This window comes from Hippopotamus amphibius, chromosome 9 (genome assembly GCF_030028045.1).
Source record: "Hippopotamus amphibius kiboko isolate mHipAmp2 chromosome 9, mHipAmp2.hap2, whole genome shotgun sequence".
Classification (NCBI taxonomy): domain Eukaryota; kingdom Metazoa; phylum Chordata; class Mammalia; order Artiodactyla; family Hippopotamidae; genus Hippopotamus; species Hippopotamus amphibius.
In genome coordinates, this window is record NC_080194.1 from 111876985 (window position 1) to 111893457 (window position 16473).

The following is a 16473-nucleotide window of genomic DNA, read 5'->3' on the forward strand; positions in this document are numbered from 1 at the left end:
GATCGCCGCGCTGCACGCCGGGATCGCCGCGCTGCACGCCGGGATCGCCGCGCTGCACGCCGGGATCGCCGCGCTGCACGCCGGGATCGCCGCGCTGCACGCCGGGATCGCCGCGCTGCACGCCGGGAGCCTGGAGGATCCCCGAGGGACCGCGAGCGCGGCGGGGCCCCTCTAGCCGGCCGCGCCTGTGCTCTTCGCCCCGTTCGACTTAAGCCTGTTAAGCGCTTGCAGACGGGGTTTAGCTCAGGTTTTCGTGGTCTAGGTTATATCTAAGTAGTATTAAAAAAGTAAGTTTCCAAAGACATCATAGGAGTAGTAGGCCGTTGCGGCATTAAAATCCCACCCCTGGGATGGTAGCGGTGGCAAGGGGTGAGGCGGCCCCGGGCTGCTGGAAATGCTCTATTTCAAGACCTGGGTGCTGGGTACGCGGTGTGTTCCGTTTCTGAGAATTCAGTGTGCTGTGTACACTTAGGTGCACTTTTCTGTCTGTGTTAATAATTGAGTAAGACATTCTAAAAAGTGAAAAAAAGAATCTCAGCTTGCCTCCTCCCATTTCCCATTCTTCAGAGCTATTTGGCAGGAAAGTATAAAGAACCTTAATGACAAGCACAGTCTCTGACCTTCTGGCCTTTCTAGGAATTTGTCCAAAGGGAATTATCCGATGCTTGAAGAAAGACAGATGTGTAATGATAATTTTGCTGCGAGACAGCCTAAATGCCCAACAATAAGGAATTGATAAATCATGTTTAAACCATACAGTATAATATCAATATATGTGACCATGAGAAATCTTGTAGCATAATTTGATATGCTAGGGAAATGCTCAAGATAGGCTTTAAAAGATGGAAAATGACGTGGTATGACTCTAATAACCTAAGGAAAAATAAGCATAGGGAAAAAATACCTAAGGGTATGGGAGATAGAGCCACCCAAGCTACTAAATTTTGTGCTCTTATAAAAAAAAAAAAAAAAAAAAAACAGGTGAAAGGTTGATGTCTGTTATCACCCGGATTTTTGGTATGGTTTGAAATATTTCTTAAAGACTGGAAGGAAATATGCCAAAAATTAACAATGGCGGGTGTCCTTAGATGATGCTAATTTTTTCCCACTTTTTAAATAGTTATATCGGTTATCATTTACTAAAGAAATATATTCTCTTTGTAAGGCCCTTGATAAGTGCTTTGCTATTCCATGATATTAACAGTTAACAGTGCAGGCTTCGCCTGTGATTCTGTTTACCTCCATCACTTTCTTAGGGGCTGTTTAACCTTGGGAGGTTACTTAACTTCTCCTAAGTTCAGTTCCCTAATGTGTAAGTCATTGATCTGTTAGGTACCTAAAGTGCCTGGCACATACTAAGTGCTCAACAAATAATAATTGCTGTGACAGTACAACCATGACACTCTATGAGGTAGATTCCTTTGTTAATCAAATTTTACTACTGAGGAAACTGAGCCAAGCTTGGAGAGTTTATAACTTACCAGAAGTCATTTATCTAGGAACTTGTCCAGTAAGGATTCAAACTCAGGCAATCTGAGCAAATACAGGAGGTGTGTTAAATTGTTAATAGTGACTGATGACTGGCTAAATGAAATAGGCAATATTAATACAATGGAATACTGTTTAGCAATAAAAAGGAAAGGAGTACTGATACATGCTACAACATGGATGACCCTCAAAAACATGCTAAGTGAAAGAAGCCAGACACAAGAGATCACATATTATATGATTCCATTTATATGAAATGTCCAAGAATAGGCAAAAAATCTATAGAGACAGGTAGCAGATTAGTGGCTGCTTAGGGCTGGGAGAGGGGCGGGGGTGGTGATGGGAAGCTGATGGATACTGAGTTTCTTTGGGAGGAAACAAAAATGCCCTAAAATTAGATTGTGGTAGTGGTTGCACATCCCTGTGAATATACTAAAAAAACACTGAATTGTACACTTTAAATGGGTGAACTGGATGGTATCTGAATTATCTATCAATAAAAGCTGTTAAAATGTTTTTTCCTGGTGTTTGCCTGTGGGGTTTGCATTGGAAGAGAAGTAAGGGGAATTTCCAACATTTAACTTTACACATTCAGAATTTTTAAAATATTTTTCAATATACCTGTTATTTTTAAACTATCAATACAAAAAAAAATTTTTTTTTTGACTGTGCCTCAAAGCTTGTGGGATCTTAGTTCCCCGAACAGGGACTGAACCCAGGGCCACGGCAGTGAACGCGCTGAGTCCTCACCAATGGACCGTCAGGGAACTCCCTACAAAAGTATTTTCAAAACAACTAACTTACTTTAAAAATCAACGAGTAAAGAAAATGCCAACCCAGACTCAGCTGGCCTGACTCATGTGGAGAGTCCCTGTTGTGTTCTTCACTCAGCAAACGTGCTGATGGCCCACTCGGTGGCGATGATACCAATATGAATAATACACACCTCCTACCCTGCCTAGCTGACAGCCTAGATGGGAACGAGCTCTGGACATCAATAACTACAAGACGCTGTGGAACAGAGGAGGAAATGACTAATTAGGTGGAGAGGCATCCCAAAGCCAGGGGTGTTTGAGCCGGGTGCGGAAAGGAACACACAAGGCCAAGGCTTCAGGGATGGGCTTCCACAGAAGAGAGGGTGTGCCGTGATAAGATGGCTAAGCTTCAGGTTCTCCAAGGGATGCTACCCTAAGACTTTGGGGGCCATATGCAGCCACCCAATCTATCCCAAGGGGGCAGCCAAGTTGTCAGGAGAGAGGCGGTCCCACGAGGGAAGGCTGCCCAGAAGGAGACTGCATAATGAGGTAACCCAGGCAACAAAGCTGGGCCCGTCCTGCCTGGCCTGTCCCCACTCAGGGCCTCCCTACAGTTTTCCTAACTTGAGGCTGCCTAAGGAGTCTCTGTTTGCCACCCAAATCACACCATTCTGGAAAATGGCTTTTTTTTTTTCCCCTTTAACAGCTGGCTTTCTAGGCAGAGGTATTAAATACATACATATGGCTAAAGCATGAGCAAAGCCTGGGTGTCCTCCAAGTGGAAATGTCCTGTTGAACATTGAAGCTTTTAGGTTTAGAGCTCAGAAGAAAATTGGCTGATAGAGCTTTTGAAGGTATAAGTAGGAACTGAAGCCTTTAAAGTAAAGTCATCCAGAGAGAGTCTAGGATAGTAAGACTTGCCTGGTGCTTCCCCCTGCCAGAGAGTTGATCTAAGCCCTTCACACATGTACACTCATTTAATCCTCACGAAATCCCCATGGGGATGCATGCCAGGCACGGTGTCAACATGGTCTCATTCATTTCTCTCAGGAGTCCTCAGGGTTAAGCACTATGATCAGCCCATTTCACAGACAGGAGTGTGAACCTCAGAGAGGAGTCAGGAAGTATCAGAGCCTGGGTTCTTTCTCTTTGGCCAACTCCAACCTGACCTCTTTCTGGCCAACATTAGGGATTCCTCCCTGTTCTGCACTAGAACCTTCCTAGACTCTTTTGATGTATCAAGGTGGAAACTTCAAGGGAGAGAGGCCAGGCAAGGTTTTCACTCTTTCGAGGAAGGCAAATCCTGTACAGCACTCGGCCCCCAGCTGGAAATGGTCCATTGTCTGAACAGTCCTGGACCCCCAAGCTGCCAATGAGAATGGGCATGATAGGTTTGCCTACGGTCAAGGATCCTCAGATGGATGTTACTGCTGCTTGCACAGAACACAGGCTTTGGGGCCATACTGCTGAGGGTCATTCTCAGCTCTGCCACTTCCCAGCTGGGTGTTTTGGGGCAAGTCACTTAATCTCTCCCAGACTCAGTATTCTCATCAGCAGAATGGGAGTAATTACAGCATTGACCACAAAGGGTGGCTGTGAGGATCTAAGTATGTAATCACTATATAGTATGTTTTACATAGTGCCTCAAGAAATACTAGCTATCATTGTTGTTTTGTTTATTGTTCTATTTATATACAGAAAATGCCTCAGGCTATCTCTAAATTTCTTCCTTAACTTTTTCTCTCAGGCAGGAGCCAGAGCTTTGGATTTCTAAGGATGATGCTCAGGAGATGTGATGAGGTAAGAACCTCTCCCTTCCCTCCCTGACTCCCTCTTCTCCTGGGAGCGCAGTTGTTATTATCAACAACAGCAATGAAAGCACATTTATTGAGCCCCGATTGTATAGCTGCCAGACCCACTCTTGAGATTTTACAGTATATTATTAACTCAGATTCTCACAACAAATCATACAAGTTAGGTATTTTTACTCATTTATTCATTCTATTTTTTTTTCATTTAACAAATACTTATTGTGTTCCTTCAATGTTCTAAGTGCCTGGAAGACATTAAAAAATAAAACAGAAATCCCTCACATTCTAGTGTGCAGAAACAATTGCAAATAAACAAACAGATGACAATTACAGTATGTCAGACAGTGATGGTGCTGTGGACAAAAATAAAGGTGAGGAGGCAAGAGAGAGGAGAAGCAGTAAACTGCTCCTTTAAACCAGGTAGTCAAGTCCTTACTTTCTGAGAAGGTGACATGTGAGCAGAGACATGAAGAAGGTGAGGAAGTGACACAGCAAGAAATATAAAGACCCCATGGCAGGGACTTCCCTGGCAGTCCACTGGTTAAGACTCCGCACTCCCAATGTGGGGGACATGAGTTTGATCTCTGGTCCAGGAAGATCCCACATGCCGTGGAACAACTAAGCCTGTGCACCACAACTACTGAGCCCACATACAGCAACTACTGAAGCCAGTGCGCCTAGAGCCAGTGCTCAGCAACAAGAGAAGCCACTGCAGTGAGAAGCCTGAACACTACAGCAAAGAGTAGCCCTCACTCGCCACAACTAGAGAAAGCCTGTGTGTAGCAACAAAGAATCAACACAGATAAAAATAAATATTTAAAAAATAATTTCATATATATAATAGTTCCATAGAGAGAGAGAGAGAGAGAAAATGCAAACTAATCTGTTGTTACAGCACATGAGTATTTTCTTGGGGCTGGATGGGGAGAGGCAGGAGGATGCGATTATGAAGAGGCATAATGATAATTTGGGGTATGATGGATACACTCACTATCTTGATTATGGTGTGGTTTCATGGGTGTCCATATGTCAAAACATATCAAATTGTGCACTTTATTTGTATATTATTGTGTATCAATTACATCTCAATAAAGCTGATATATACATCATATATATGTACACACACACACCCCCATCCATACATATTCAGGTTTGTGAGGCTTTTAACAGAGGGACTGTGAGCATTTTTTAACATTTCCCCAATTCCCTTTCCAGCCTGGATTCATTTGCTAAAGGTTTTGACCCCTGTATGTTGCTGGGTATTCAGGAATGTGATCTCATGTTTGCAGAGTACTGCTGGCTTTGACACTTGACCTCCCAGAAGGGGATGTCAGCCCTCAGACACTAGAAGGTAGATCCCAGGGACTTGCTACAATACTTTCTCCATTGTCAGGATCACATGGCTCTTGGCTGGTCTCAAGGGCTTCCCTGCCCACCTAGGGACCTGCTGCAGCCCAGTTCTGGGGCTTCTGTGGGAGAAGGCAGGAGAGGGCTGCGGGTCACAGAGATAAAGAGGATGAGGCCTTGCTTCCAAGGAGCCCACAGTTGGATGGGGGAGAAGAACCAGAAGCCACAACTACAGTGCTTTCCCAATTCAGGGAAAGACTGCTAGATGCTCCTCTAGGATCTGAGGGGAGCCCAGAGCTGGACACCTGGATCAGTGGGGAGTCTCCCCAACATTGATGATGCTTGGCTCGAATACTGACGGATGAATGGGAGCAGCAGGACAGACAGTGAGGGAAGGGCATTCCAGGCACAGGGAAGAGCATTTAGGAAAGCCTGCAATAGCCTGATGTATTCTGGGAACTCCAAGTAATTCCATACTTGAGTGGGGCTAAAAACCTTCAACCCACGAGGTATCCCAGCTATTGGTCTCTTCTCCTCTCCATTCCATCTTCAATACTGTTGCCAGATTTATTTTTCTAAAACAATTTTGGCTCCCCCTGATTTTTAAACTCTGTTGGCGCCCTATGACCTATGGAATCAAGATCAAACCTTCTCGTTTGACATTCAAGGTCCTTTACAATCTTGCCCCAACCTACTTTCCACCTCTCCTCCCCACCCCCATCCTAAAGCCCCTGACCCTTTGTTATAGCCACTCTGACAGTTTCCTGTTCTCCAAGCAGGCCATTCACATTCTGGCCTCTGGCCTCCCGGACTTTGCCCAGGCTGCCCCTGCTGCAGGGAATGTTCTAACCCCCTTTTTCTCTGAGCTAACTCCCTGTCATCTTCCAAGACCCAAATCAGGGGATATCTCCCCCAGAATGTGGAACTTCCAGGGCAGAAGTTCGAGGCCCCCTAGCGCCTAGAACCCAGGCTGTCTTTTTCGTCGAATAATTAATTAACCGTGTCAAGGAACTCTTCCCTGAGTACCCCAAGGTAGACGCCCCACACTGCGCTGCCCTCTGTGCTTCGCGCACACCTTGTCTAAACTTTGTTAGAGTTCTTGAGGCAAGCATCATTTCTTATGCTAATTTCCTTTTCTTCAGTGTCTGACTAACTCTGTACCTACCACATAGGAGGTGCCGGGTGCATGTTTGTTGAATGAATAAACGATCGGGCACGGCTTTTCACTTTGTGTCTCTTGTGAGCCCGCCAGGCCCAGCCCGGTGTCTTTTACCTATATCCCTAGCCCGGGTCTCCCTCCAGTGCCCGGGGCAGTCTGCAGCCTTTGGGCACTGTTGCCCAGGCACTACCCTCGCAGTCCCCTACCCTGTCCCTGGGGCCGCTCAGCCCCAGGCAGCTCCAGAGACGGCTCCGCCCACAACCGGGATTGGAGGGCGGGGGCAACGCCCACCTGACCGGGCCGCCTGGGATTGGTGCGGCCGCCGATAGGAGGCGGGGACAGCGCGGGCCGCTGTGGACCCTCTCCGCGCCAGGAAAGCCCAAGCCCCGTGGCTGGCGAGAGACGCAGCGCGCGGCCAGGCGGTGGTGAGTGCTCGGCGGCCGGACGGGCGGGACGCGCGGGACGGGCGGGAGCGGGGGACGCCAGAGGACCCGGGCGAGCGCGCTGGGCGCTGCCCGCGTCCGCCTTCCCCACCGGCTGCGCTCCGCCAAGGACAGGGCCCCAACCCGGAGTCGGCCCCGCCCCGGGGGACCCCGCCCGGTGGCCGAGGAGGTCGTCAGTCCCGCCCTGTCTTCCAGACCCGGAGGACCGAGCCTCCCGGACGACCAGGAGCCGCCCAACATGGCATCGGAGGTGAGTGGGACCTCGAGGACGCCGGTCCTCCAAGCCTCCCAACGAGGGGGAGGGGCGAGCTGGGGGCCGGCCGGGGCCGTGACCCGAGCACGCGATCTCCCCGAGCCAGACCTGCCGCGCGCCGCCCTCCTGGTAATTGTCCTCGCTGGCTCCAGGCAGTGGGTATCCCCCGGGCGCACCTGCCGGAGCCCGGAAGGGAACTTTGCCCCGACTTTCCGGTGTCTCCCCCCTCCATCTGCTCTCCCCAGTCCCTCACCCCTCCCCAGGCAGCCTGTGTGGCAAACCCACCAACCCACACTGCTGGGGTAGGTGGCCCTGGCCTGACCTGACCTGACCTGACAGTGCTCTAGGCCGGGTGAAGAAGGGTGCCCTCCACTCATTCAGCTCCCTCACCTTTCATTCCTTCCTCCCCCATCCTCCTGTCAGTCCCCATCCTGTGCCCCTGTCCTGCCATAGCAGTTGTCCCTGTGTATCAGAATCCACAGGACACTTGCCTGGGTTAAGAGCCTGGAGGTACGGGACCATGCCCTGTGGCCCCAGGACTTGGTGGCTTCCTGCCTCACTGGCCTCTCTCCCTCAGAGCCAGAGGACTCCTGGGTTCTCTTCCTGACCAGGTGGCAGGAGTCCGAGGCATAGGTTCCTTTCCTTGGGCCTCAGTTGATTTACCTGGCAGATAGGGATAATATTAGCCATCTGCCTGCCTCTGTAAGGAACCCTTCAGGTAAAGGGTGCTGTTTGCTTGATGCCAGAGAAGGGAATGCTGGGCCTGGGAAGCAGGAGGCATGCGTTCCAGTCCCTTCTGGCCCCCATTAGCTGGCAAGTCACTTCCTCTCTGGGCCTCAGTTTGTTCATTAAATAAACGAGTTAAGATTGTCTGCCCTGCTAGCTTCTGGATCATGGTGGAGAGCCCGTGGCAGGGCCTCGATTTTGCAGCCAAACAGACTTGGTTTCTGGAGCAGTCACTTGACCTCCCTGAACATCTTTCCTCACTTGTAAAATAGGGGTAACCTCATAGGAGGGAGTAACAGCATCTGGAGAATGCCTAGCACAGGGCCAAGCAATATAGGTGCTCAATAAACTGTGGCTGATGACACTAAGAGAGACAAGGCTGGCATTTCCCATGTGTTCTAAATTGGCTGTTGCTGGGAATTCCCTGGTGGTCCAGTGGTTAGGACTCTGTGCTTTCACTGCCTAGGGCGCAAGTTCAACCCCTGGTCGGGGAACTAAGATCCCGCAAGCTGCATGGTGTGGCAAAAAAAAACCCCAACAAATCTGGCTGTTGCTCCTTCTCACCCAGATGTGCCCTGGCTTACAGCAGTGCCCTCTCCCGCCACCTGGCCCCTCCCTCAGTGCCCAGGTGGTGGCACCTCACTCTGACAGCCTCCCGGGGTCCTTTTAAGCTTGTCCGTGGGGTAGGAGTTTGGCCCCAATGCAGAGTAGGCTGCCTTCAGGAGACCAGGGTGCCAGGCGACCTCTGTGGGTTGGCACTAATTGGTTTGGCTGCAGCCCCGCTTGTTAAATAGCTGTTATTACTGACGGCCCATGAAGGGAACCCAGGGGCCTGCTGGGGAGGTGATGCCAGGCTTCCAGCTGAAGGGCAGCCTGGCTCCCCATCCTGACTGGCTGGCCCTGGCCCTCTGGCCCCAGTGGTCAGGACCAGGGCCCCACGCGGTGCTTTGCTAGAGGTCTAGGCTTGGTGGGGCAGCAGAGGGTAAGGGGCGGGTCCAGCTCATAAGGCTGAGGGTTGGGGGGGCAGAGGCTACATCTGCAGGGCAGAGTCCTCTGGCAGCCAAGGCTGCTGGGCACAGACGGGTCAGCTTACAGCCTGGGGCCTGAGCATGGTGGAGGTCCTGGGGGTGCACACAAGAACCAGGAGTGGAGCGAAGGCACACCCTGGCCCTGGCAGCCCTTGGCCCCTCCCTTAGTAATACCTAGAATTTACTGAGTACCAGGCACTGCGCTTTGTATGCAATTAGCTTAATCTAATTGAATGCTCACAGCAGATAAATACGATTATTATTCCTGTCTTATAGAGGGCAACCCTGAAGGTTAGAGAGGTCACAGAACACTCCTATGGTCAGGTGGCTAACAGAGGTCTGGGACAATGCGGTGGGACAGAGGAAAACATATGTCCCCAGTGGCCACTGTAAACCCCCCCCCCCCCGGAAAAGATGCCAGTGAAGTAACATGCCCACCTCCACCCCATACTCTTCTCCTGTCCTTGGCATGCTGGGCACTTGGACTGCCCCTGAGGGGTTCTGTGCCCCCTCCCCCATCTGCCCATGCCCTGACCTATGCCCTCTTTCAAAACAGAGGTGTCTCTGCCCCATCCCTCTGCCCTTGGCTCCTGGCAGGCAGAAGGTCAGCTAGTGACCTCCTAGAAGGCCCACGAGAGGAGTGGTGGGGGTTGGGACCTTGGGCCCCACCGCAAGCTGTGGGAGGGAGATGCAGGTAATTTGAGACTGATGGGGCCCCTCAGGTGCCTCCTCACCTGTCCCTGCAGCAAACGTTCAGAGCAGCAGAGCCAGCAGAGAGGCCCTGGTGGAGTGTGGGGTTTAGAGCAGGGCTCCAACTTCAGGCTGCTGGGCTGCAGTCCTGGCTCTGCCACTCTCAGCAAGGGCAAGGTACAGATCTGCTCTGTGCCTCAGTTCCCCCTCTCTGTAGCAGGACAGGACTCGTACCCACTTCACAGGGTTGCTGTCTGCATGCCAAGCACTTAGAATGGCGCTTGGCACACGACGTATGTTAGCCAGTATTATGGTCATTATTCCTAGCACATCGGAGCTGGATTCCAGAGTGACTTCTCACCTTGGTCAGCGGCAGGAAGGGCCCCAGAAGTTCTGTGGTCTTGGGGGTGCCTGCCGCCATCTCCCTGGAGTAGCACCCAATGGTGGGAAAGAACCTAACTTCAGTGTCCAGCCAGGTCCCCACATTCACTCCCTGAGTGACTCTGGGCAAGTTCCTGACCCTCTCTGAGCCTCAGTTTCCTTATCTGTCCAGGGAGAATAACCCCGCCCACTGGCTCCCATCGCCATCAGACTTGATAAGTCTCCTGAGGGCCCTTTGTGGGAGGCACTGTTCTCAACGGGGGAGGAGATTAACTGCTTCTGCCCTCCTGGCCAGAGCGGGAAGCTGTGGGGCGGCCGGTTTGTGGGCTCAGTGGACCCCATCATGGAGAAGTTCAACTCGTCCATCACCTATGACCGGCACCTCTGGGAGGTGGACGTGCAGGGCAGCAAGGCCTACAGTCGGGCCCTGGAGAAGGCGGGGCTCCTCACCAAGGCCGAGATGGACCAGATACTCCAGGGCCTGGACAAGGTATGCTGCACGCCCCCAGGCCCACCCCAGGGCCCCTCCCTGTGGTCCCAGGCTTTCACCAAATCCCCAAGCACCGGCTGCGGTATCATCCCAAGCCTGTCACCTCCACTTGTAGTGACCCTACACCTAGAGAGGTGCCCTCAACCACGTGCTGTGCTGACTGTCTCTCTTCATCCCTTAATGCCCCCGTGGTCCCGTGGCTCCTGAGCAAAGGTGCTCCGGGCCTGAGATGCTCCTCGGGGTGGAGCGCTGCCAGGACTCGGCTGCGGACGCCGGCCCTCCTGACCCCGTGTTGCTGCCATCTGCTACAGGTAGCTGAGGAGTGGGCTCAGGGCACCTTCACCCTAAATCCCAACGATGAGGACATCCATACGGCCAATGAGCGGCGTCTGAAGGTGCGGCAACCCCCAACTCACCGCCCGCATCCCGGCCCCTGCCCCGCCCCTCTCTGCCTTGCCCTGGGCCACTTGGCACGGAAGCACCATCATTCTGTTCCCTTCATCACTGGGACGTCAGAGCAGGAGGCCTTAGCAGAGATGGCAGAGATCGGTCTGAGCAAGGGGACCCACAGTCGGGGAGGGAGGGCCGCAGGCTGGGGAGGCTGTGGCCTGGGCTGACCCCCCAGGCCGCGAGCAGGCAGACCCTGACGGTGGGCCTCCCCCCACCCCCAGGAGCTCATTGGGGAAACCGCAGGGAAGCTGCACACGGGACGCAGTCGCAATGACCAGGTGCTGCCAGCCCCCCCGCCCCACCCCGCCCCGGGCCTTCCCAACCTTGGGGCGTCCAGGGGGGAACACCTCTGTGTCCCTGAGTGCCACCTCCTCCTCCCCACAGGTGGTCACCGACCTCAGGTTGTGGATGCGGCAGGACTGCTCCACGCTCTCTGCCCTCCTCCGGGAGCTCATCAGAACCATGGTGGATCGGGCAGAGGCGTGAGTCTGCGCCGACGCCAGGCGGCAGAGAGGGGCGTGAGGGCAGCCGGGGGCTCCGCTCCCCTGAGACAGGCAGCCTGGACACCAGACCTAGTGGCAGGGGTGACGAGGGCAGGAGGCCAGGCTCTGGGGTCCCGGGGCCCCCAGAACTGCTGGGCATTTTGTGCCGTGTCCCCCCCCCCCAAGCTGGGCCAGCTCAGCAGGCAGGGTGAGCTCACCCTTTGCGGCGTCACAGGCCGGAGGCTCAGGCACCAGGCAGATGGCCTGCAGCCTGAGGAAAGGGGCTGGCTCGCCTGGGCCAGCCAGAGAGGCGCCCCTCGGCCTGCCTGTCCCCCATCCGCACCCAGCACGGCAGGCAGAGGACAGAGCCCAGAGCCGGGGGCTGCCTCCCGCTGGCCTCGTCCCCAGCGTTGGCTCCTGTGACGTGACAGCGGAGAAGTCTCTATTTGGTGTCGGAGACAGGGTTGACCCCTCCTCTTCCCCCGCGCCCCGTGACCCCTGTTTGACGGACTTCACCACTGGGGGAAAACAAGGGCCCCAACGCTGTCATCCTGGGGGTGGCTGTTGGGAGGAATAGGCAGTGACGGCTAATGAGTACAGGGTTTCTTTCTTGGGGTGATGGTTGTAAACTTTCCATGGGTGATTGGTATGTGAATTATATCTCGATAAAGCTGTGGATTTAAAAAAACCAGCACCATCACCCACAGCACCTCTGCCACTGCCCTGCCCACTTTAAAGTGCCCCCCGCTATTCTAGGCTCCTCTGGAGCGCCTCTCGTGCTCACCAACTCAGCCTCTCACTGCCAGGTGGCACCCCCCCGCCCTGGCCCCTGCTCAGATTTGCTGCCAAGATGCAGAGGCCCCAGCCTCACCCCCCGCAGGCGCCGCCGCCAGGGCCCAGTCACACTGCCCCGCTGCCCGACTCTTCCCTTGCACCCTGTTCGTCCCCAGGAGATCACTTGGCCCCTCAGGCAGGCAGATGCCTGGTGGGCCTGCCCTGCTCTTCCCTAGAGGGTCCGGTGTCACAGGCCGCTCTTGCCTGAACCTCCTGGGACCCTCAGGCTCCCTGCCCCTCCTCCTCCCCCGCAGGGAACGTGACATCCTCTTCCCAGGGTACACGCACCTGCAGAGGGCGCAGCCCATCCGCTGGAGCCACTGGATCCTGAGGTGAGAGGGCGCTGGGGGCGGGGCGGGGCGGGGCGGGGGCGTGGCCCGGCTCAGGCTGCCCTGACCCCGCTGCCTTCCGCCTCCCCCAGCCATGCTGTGGCGCTGACGAGAGACGCCGAGCGGCTGCGGGAGGTGCAGAAGCGGATCAACGTCCTGCCCCTGGGGAGGTGAGCGAGGCCCAGTGCTCCGACGGTTCGGGGGGAGGTTCCTGCCACGGTCAGCAGGGTCCTTGGCGGTCAACAGGAGAGGAGGGGCCAGGAAGGACAGAGGGGGACAGAATGCCAGGCGATCCGCCTCCCTGTCCAGGGTGGGAGGGGCACCGCACATGGACCCTCAGCTCTCACACGGGGACAACGCGTGTGTCAGAGCAAGGCCAGAGCTCTCTGGACAGACAGCCCGTGGCTCACAGCGTGCTGTGTCCCCTGCCTGGGGACAAGGGTCTGGCACCCACGCTGACCGGGCCGTAGCCCTGGCAGCCAGAGCTCGGCACGGGTGTGTGTGCACGTACCGGGAGCCCTGGTCACACAGACACCCCCCCCATCTCTACAGCGGGGCCATCGCAGGCAACCCTCTGGGTGTGGACCGGGAGTTGCTCCAAGCAGGTGAGGCGCCCTGCCCCTCTTTTCCCATGAGGCCACCCTCAACACCTGCCAGGTTCTGCAGACACACACTTAGAGAGGACAGGGGTCCGGGTGAAACTCTGGTTTCTTATGTATGGACCTGAGGCTAGAGAGGCAAGGGGAGGCCGTGGTCGGGGTGCATGGTGCCCGGGAGACTCAGGGCTCCCGCCTCCCTCCTGGGACCTGCGCGGGAGACCTCCCCGACCTCCTGCCCCTCCCTGCTCCTGCTCCCTGAGAGAGAGGTGTGGGGGAGGTGGCTGGGCAGCCTGGTTGGGGGGTGGGAGGCAGGGAGAAGGCCCCTCCTTGCCCGCCAGCCCAGCCCTCTCACCTTCCCCTTCTTGCCTCGGCCAGCGCTGAACTTTGGGGCCATCACTCTCAACAGCATGGATGCCACCAGCGCGCGAGACTTTGTGGGTGAGTCCTGGGAGCCAGCCCGCCCGCCCTCCAGGGCCAGGCCCCTGCAGCGTGCGCTGGCCTCGTCTCCCTGCCCTGGCTCCTCTCCGGCTTCCTGCCACCCCCACACGGCCCACCCGGGCCTTCTCCAGGCTGGGTGAGCGGCGAGACGGGCCTGGTGACCAGACAGCCTGCTCTCCCTTTGCTCCCACAAGCTGAGTTCCTGTTCTGGGCTTCGCTGTGCATGACCCACCTCAGCAGGATGGCCGAGGACCTCATCCTCTACGGCACCAAGGAGTTCGGCTTCGTGCAGCTCTCAGATGCCTACAGGTGAGGCTGCGCCTGCCCTGCCCCAGCTCTGCGCCCACCAGCGTGGCTTCCTTCCTCCCCGCTCCAGCCCCTGGGCAGAGCTGCCCAGCAGGCCGGCCGCGGGGCCCGGGAGCCCCTTCAGCCCCAGCATCTCTGTCTCCAGCACCGGAAGCAGCCTGATGCCCCAGAAGAAAAACCCAGACAGCCTGGAGCTGATCCGGAGCAAGGCGGGGCGCGTGTTTGGGCGGGTGAGCAGGGCAGGGAGTGGGGACAAGGCCTCTGCGCTGACCCGAGGGTGCTGAGGGGACGTCCGGGACAGGCTCCGAGGTCCAGCCTCCTGACCCTCCCTGTCCCCTCAGTGTGCTGGGCTCCTGATGACCCTCAAGGGACTTCCGAGCACCTACAACAAGGACTTACAGGTGCGAGGCTGGGGACCCCGCTGCATATACCCCACATACCAGTTCTTGGGGTCCTGGCTCATCCGGGCAGGGGCCCCACAGAATTGCAACCTCCCATCCTGTGCACCCAGCCCTTGCCCAGCCTAGAGCGCTCTCCTCTCCCACGGTGTGGGGTATACCAGGTGCTGAGTGTTCCCAGCGGAAGGCAGTGGGGAGGCGACCGTGGGGACTGGGCTACTGGGCCCTTACCTCCCGCCATGCGTCTTCCAGGAGGACAAGGAAGCTGTGTTTGAAGTGTCCGACACCATGAGCGCCGTCCTCCAGGTGGCCACTGGCGTCATCTCTACGCTGCAGGCAAGACACGCCTCTGCTCCCCGAGGCCCCTAAACTCAGGGGTGGGATGCCAGGAGGGCGATCCTGAGAGGAAGCACGCGTGGGTGGGTCCAGAAGACCTGGGGCAGGAGGAGGGGTATGTGCTTGTTCCTGCCCTGGGACGTGAAGAGACACACTTAGGCTGCTGCAGTAGAATGGAAGCGGGTTAGACTCAAGGGGCCCCATCATCTGGCCCGACCAGATTTCTTTGGTAACCATTTACAATGGGAAATTTTAGTATACGACAGCTGAGTGGCTGTACCAGGAACCCCCACGTCCCAACACTCGGCTTCAACAACCATCCGCTCGCGGCCGTTCTCGCTTCAGCCGTCGTTACCCACTGCCCGCTCCGCCGTAGTTTTTAAGCAAATCCCCCTCATCAGATCACTGCATTCCTGAGTAGTTCAGGGTGTGTCTCTAAAGCAGTGGTTCTCAGGGTGGTCCCGGGGTCAGCAGCACCAGCGTCACCTGAGAACTGGACAGACCTGCCGTCCTAGGCCCCCCTCCGCACCTGCTGGATCAGAGACTCTGGGTTACGCCGCGGCGATCCGCATGTGTAATAAATAGGGTGATTCTGATGCTACAGATGAGGCAGCCCCAGTAGCAGAGCTGATAATTATCAATAATTATGAAAAGATGGCTCAAGCACAGGGAGCGGAACAGGGTGGGTACGAGGGGACCTGCCCAAGGCAGGGGGCTTCCTGGCTGAGGGGGGTGGGCCTGAGGCTGGCAGCTCCAGGACCAGGGCGCCCCAGATTCACACTCACCTGGCCTGCTGGCCCCAGGTTCACCGTGAGAACATGGCCCAGGCTCTTAGTCCTGACATGCTGGCCACTGACCTGGCCTACTACCTAGTCCGCAAAGGGGTAAGTGTGGGGCGGCCAGGGCGGCGGGGTGAGGGGACAGGGGTGTCCCCCGGCCGGGAGTGGGGGCGGTCAGAGAGGCCGCTGGCACCCCCAGCAGAACAGGGAGCGCAGGAAGCCTGTGCGAGCACCGCCCTCCGCCCCGGCGCCCCCAGGTGCCGTTCCGCCAGGCCCACGAGGCCTCCGGGAAAGCCGTGTTCGTGGCTGAAACCAAGGGGGTCGCCCTCAACCAGCTGTCGCTGCAGGAGCTACAGACCATCAGGTGCGGCCCCCTTCCCAGCCCTGCCCTCCCTCTGCTGCCTGCGGGGAGGCGAGCTCGGGCCCCCGAGGCTGGGCTGGCCGGGCTGCCCTGGCCCACCTCCTCCTCCTCTCCCCCCAGCCCCCTGTTCTCGGGCGACGTGAGCCACGTGTGGGACTACGGACACAGCGTGGAGCAGTACACGGCCCTCGGGGGCACCGCGCGCTCCAGTGTCGACTGGCAGATCGGCCAGGTGCGAGCTCTCCTACGGGCACAGCAGGCCTAGAGCACCCCCGTGCCGCTCCCAAATAAAGTGGGCCAAAGAGGAGGCCGTGTGTGTTTCCTGCCCAGCCTGTCTCCCTCGATGGTGGGCTTGGGGTTGGGGGGGGGGGGGGGGACAGTAGGTCCATCAAGGAAGTGGAGAAACTGGACAAGCATGGCTAGGGTCACAGATGGGGAAGGGCGGAGGGGATTCTCATCGGAGCCTCTGCCCTGTGCAGGCCCCACCCCTTCACCAACTGGCGTCAGTGATTTCCTGCCTTGGGTGTGTTGGCAGGACTTGCTTCCTTGGAGCCCTGATGGGACCTGGTGGGCCTGGTTAACCCAGTCAG

General features: G+C 56.3%; 1 protein-coding gene across 3 annotated transcripts; it reads left to right on the forward strand.

Annotated features, from left to right (window-relative positions):
• Window positions 1-6884: 6884 nt before the first annotated feature.
• Window positions 6885-16208, forward strand: ASL (argininosuccinate lyase). Of its 3 annotated transcripts, XM_057695444.1 has the most exons (17): window positions 6886-6985; window positions 7199-7253; window positions 10377-10571; window positions 10883-10966; window positions 11243-11299; window positions 11406-11503; window positions 12592-12669; window positions 12759-12836; window positions 13219-13271; window positions 13641-13703; window positions 13898-14012; window positions 14155-14239; window positions 14351-14410; window positions 14660-14743; window positions 15547-15627; window positions 15780-15886; window positions 16004-16208. In XM_057695444.1, exons 2-17 carry the CDS (start codon window positions 7242-7244, stop codon window positions 16146-16148), a joined length of 1395 nt encoding a protein of 464 aa, XP_057551427.1. In that variant the 5' UTR covers window positions 6886-6985; window positions 7199-7241; the 3' UTR covers window positions 16149-16208. The 3 variants fall into 3 exon arrangements, with proteins under 3 accessions (XP_057551429.1, XP_057551427.1, XP_057551428.1); XM_057695446.1 differs by lacking the exon at window positions 15547-15627 and having other exon boundaries at window positions 6885-6985; XM_057695445.1 differs by lacking the exon at window positions 11243-11299.
• The last annotated feature ends 265 nt before the right edge of the window (window positions 16209-16473 follow it).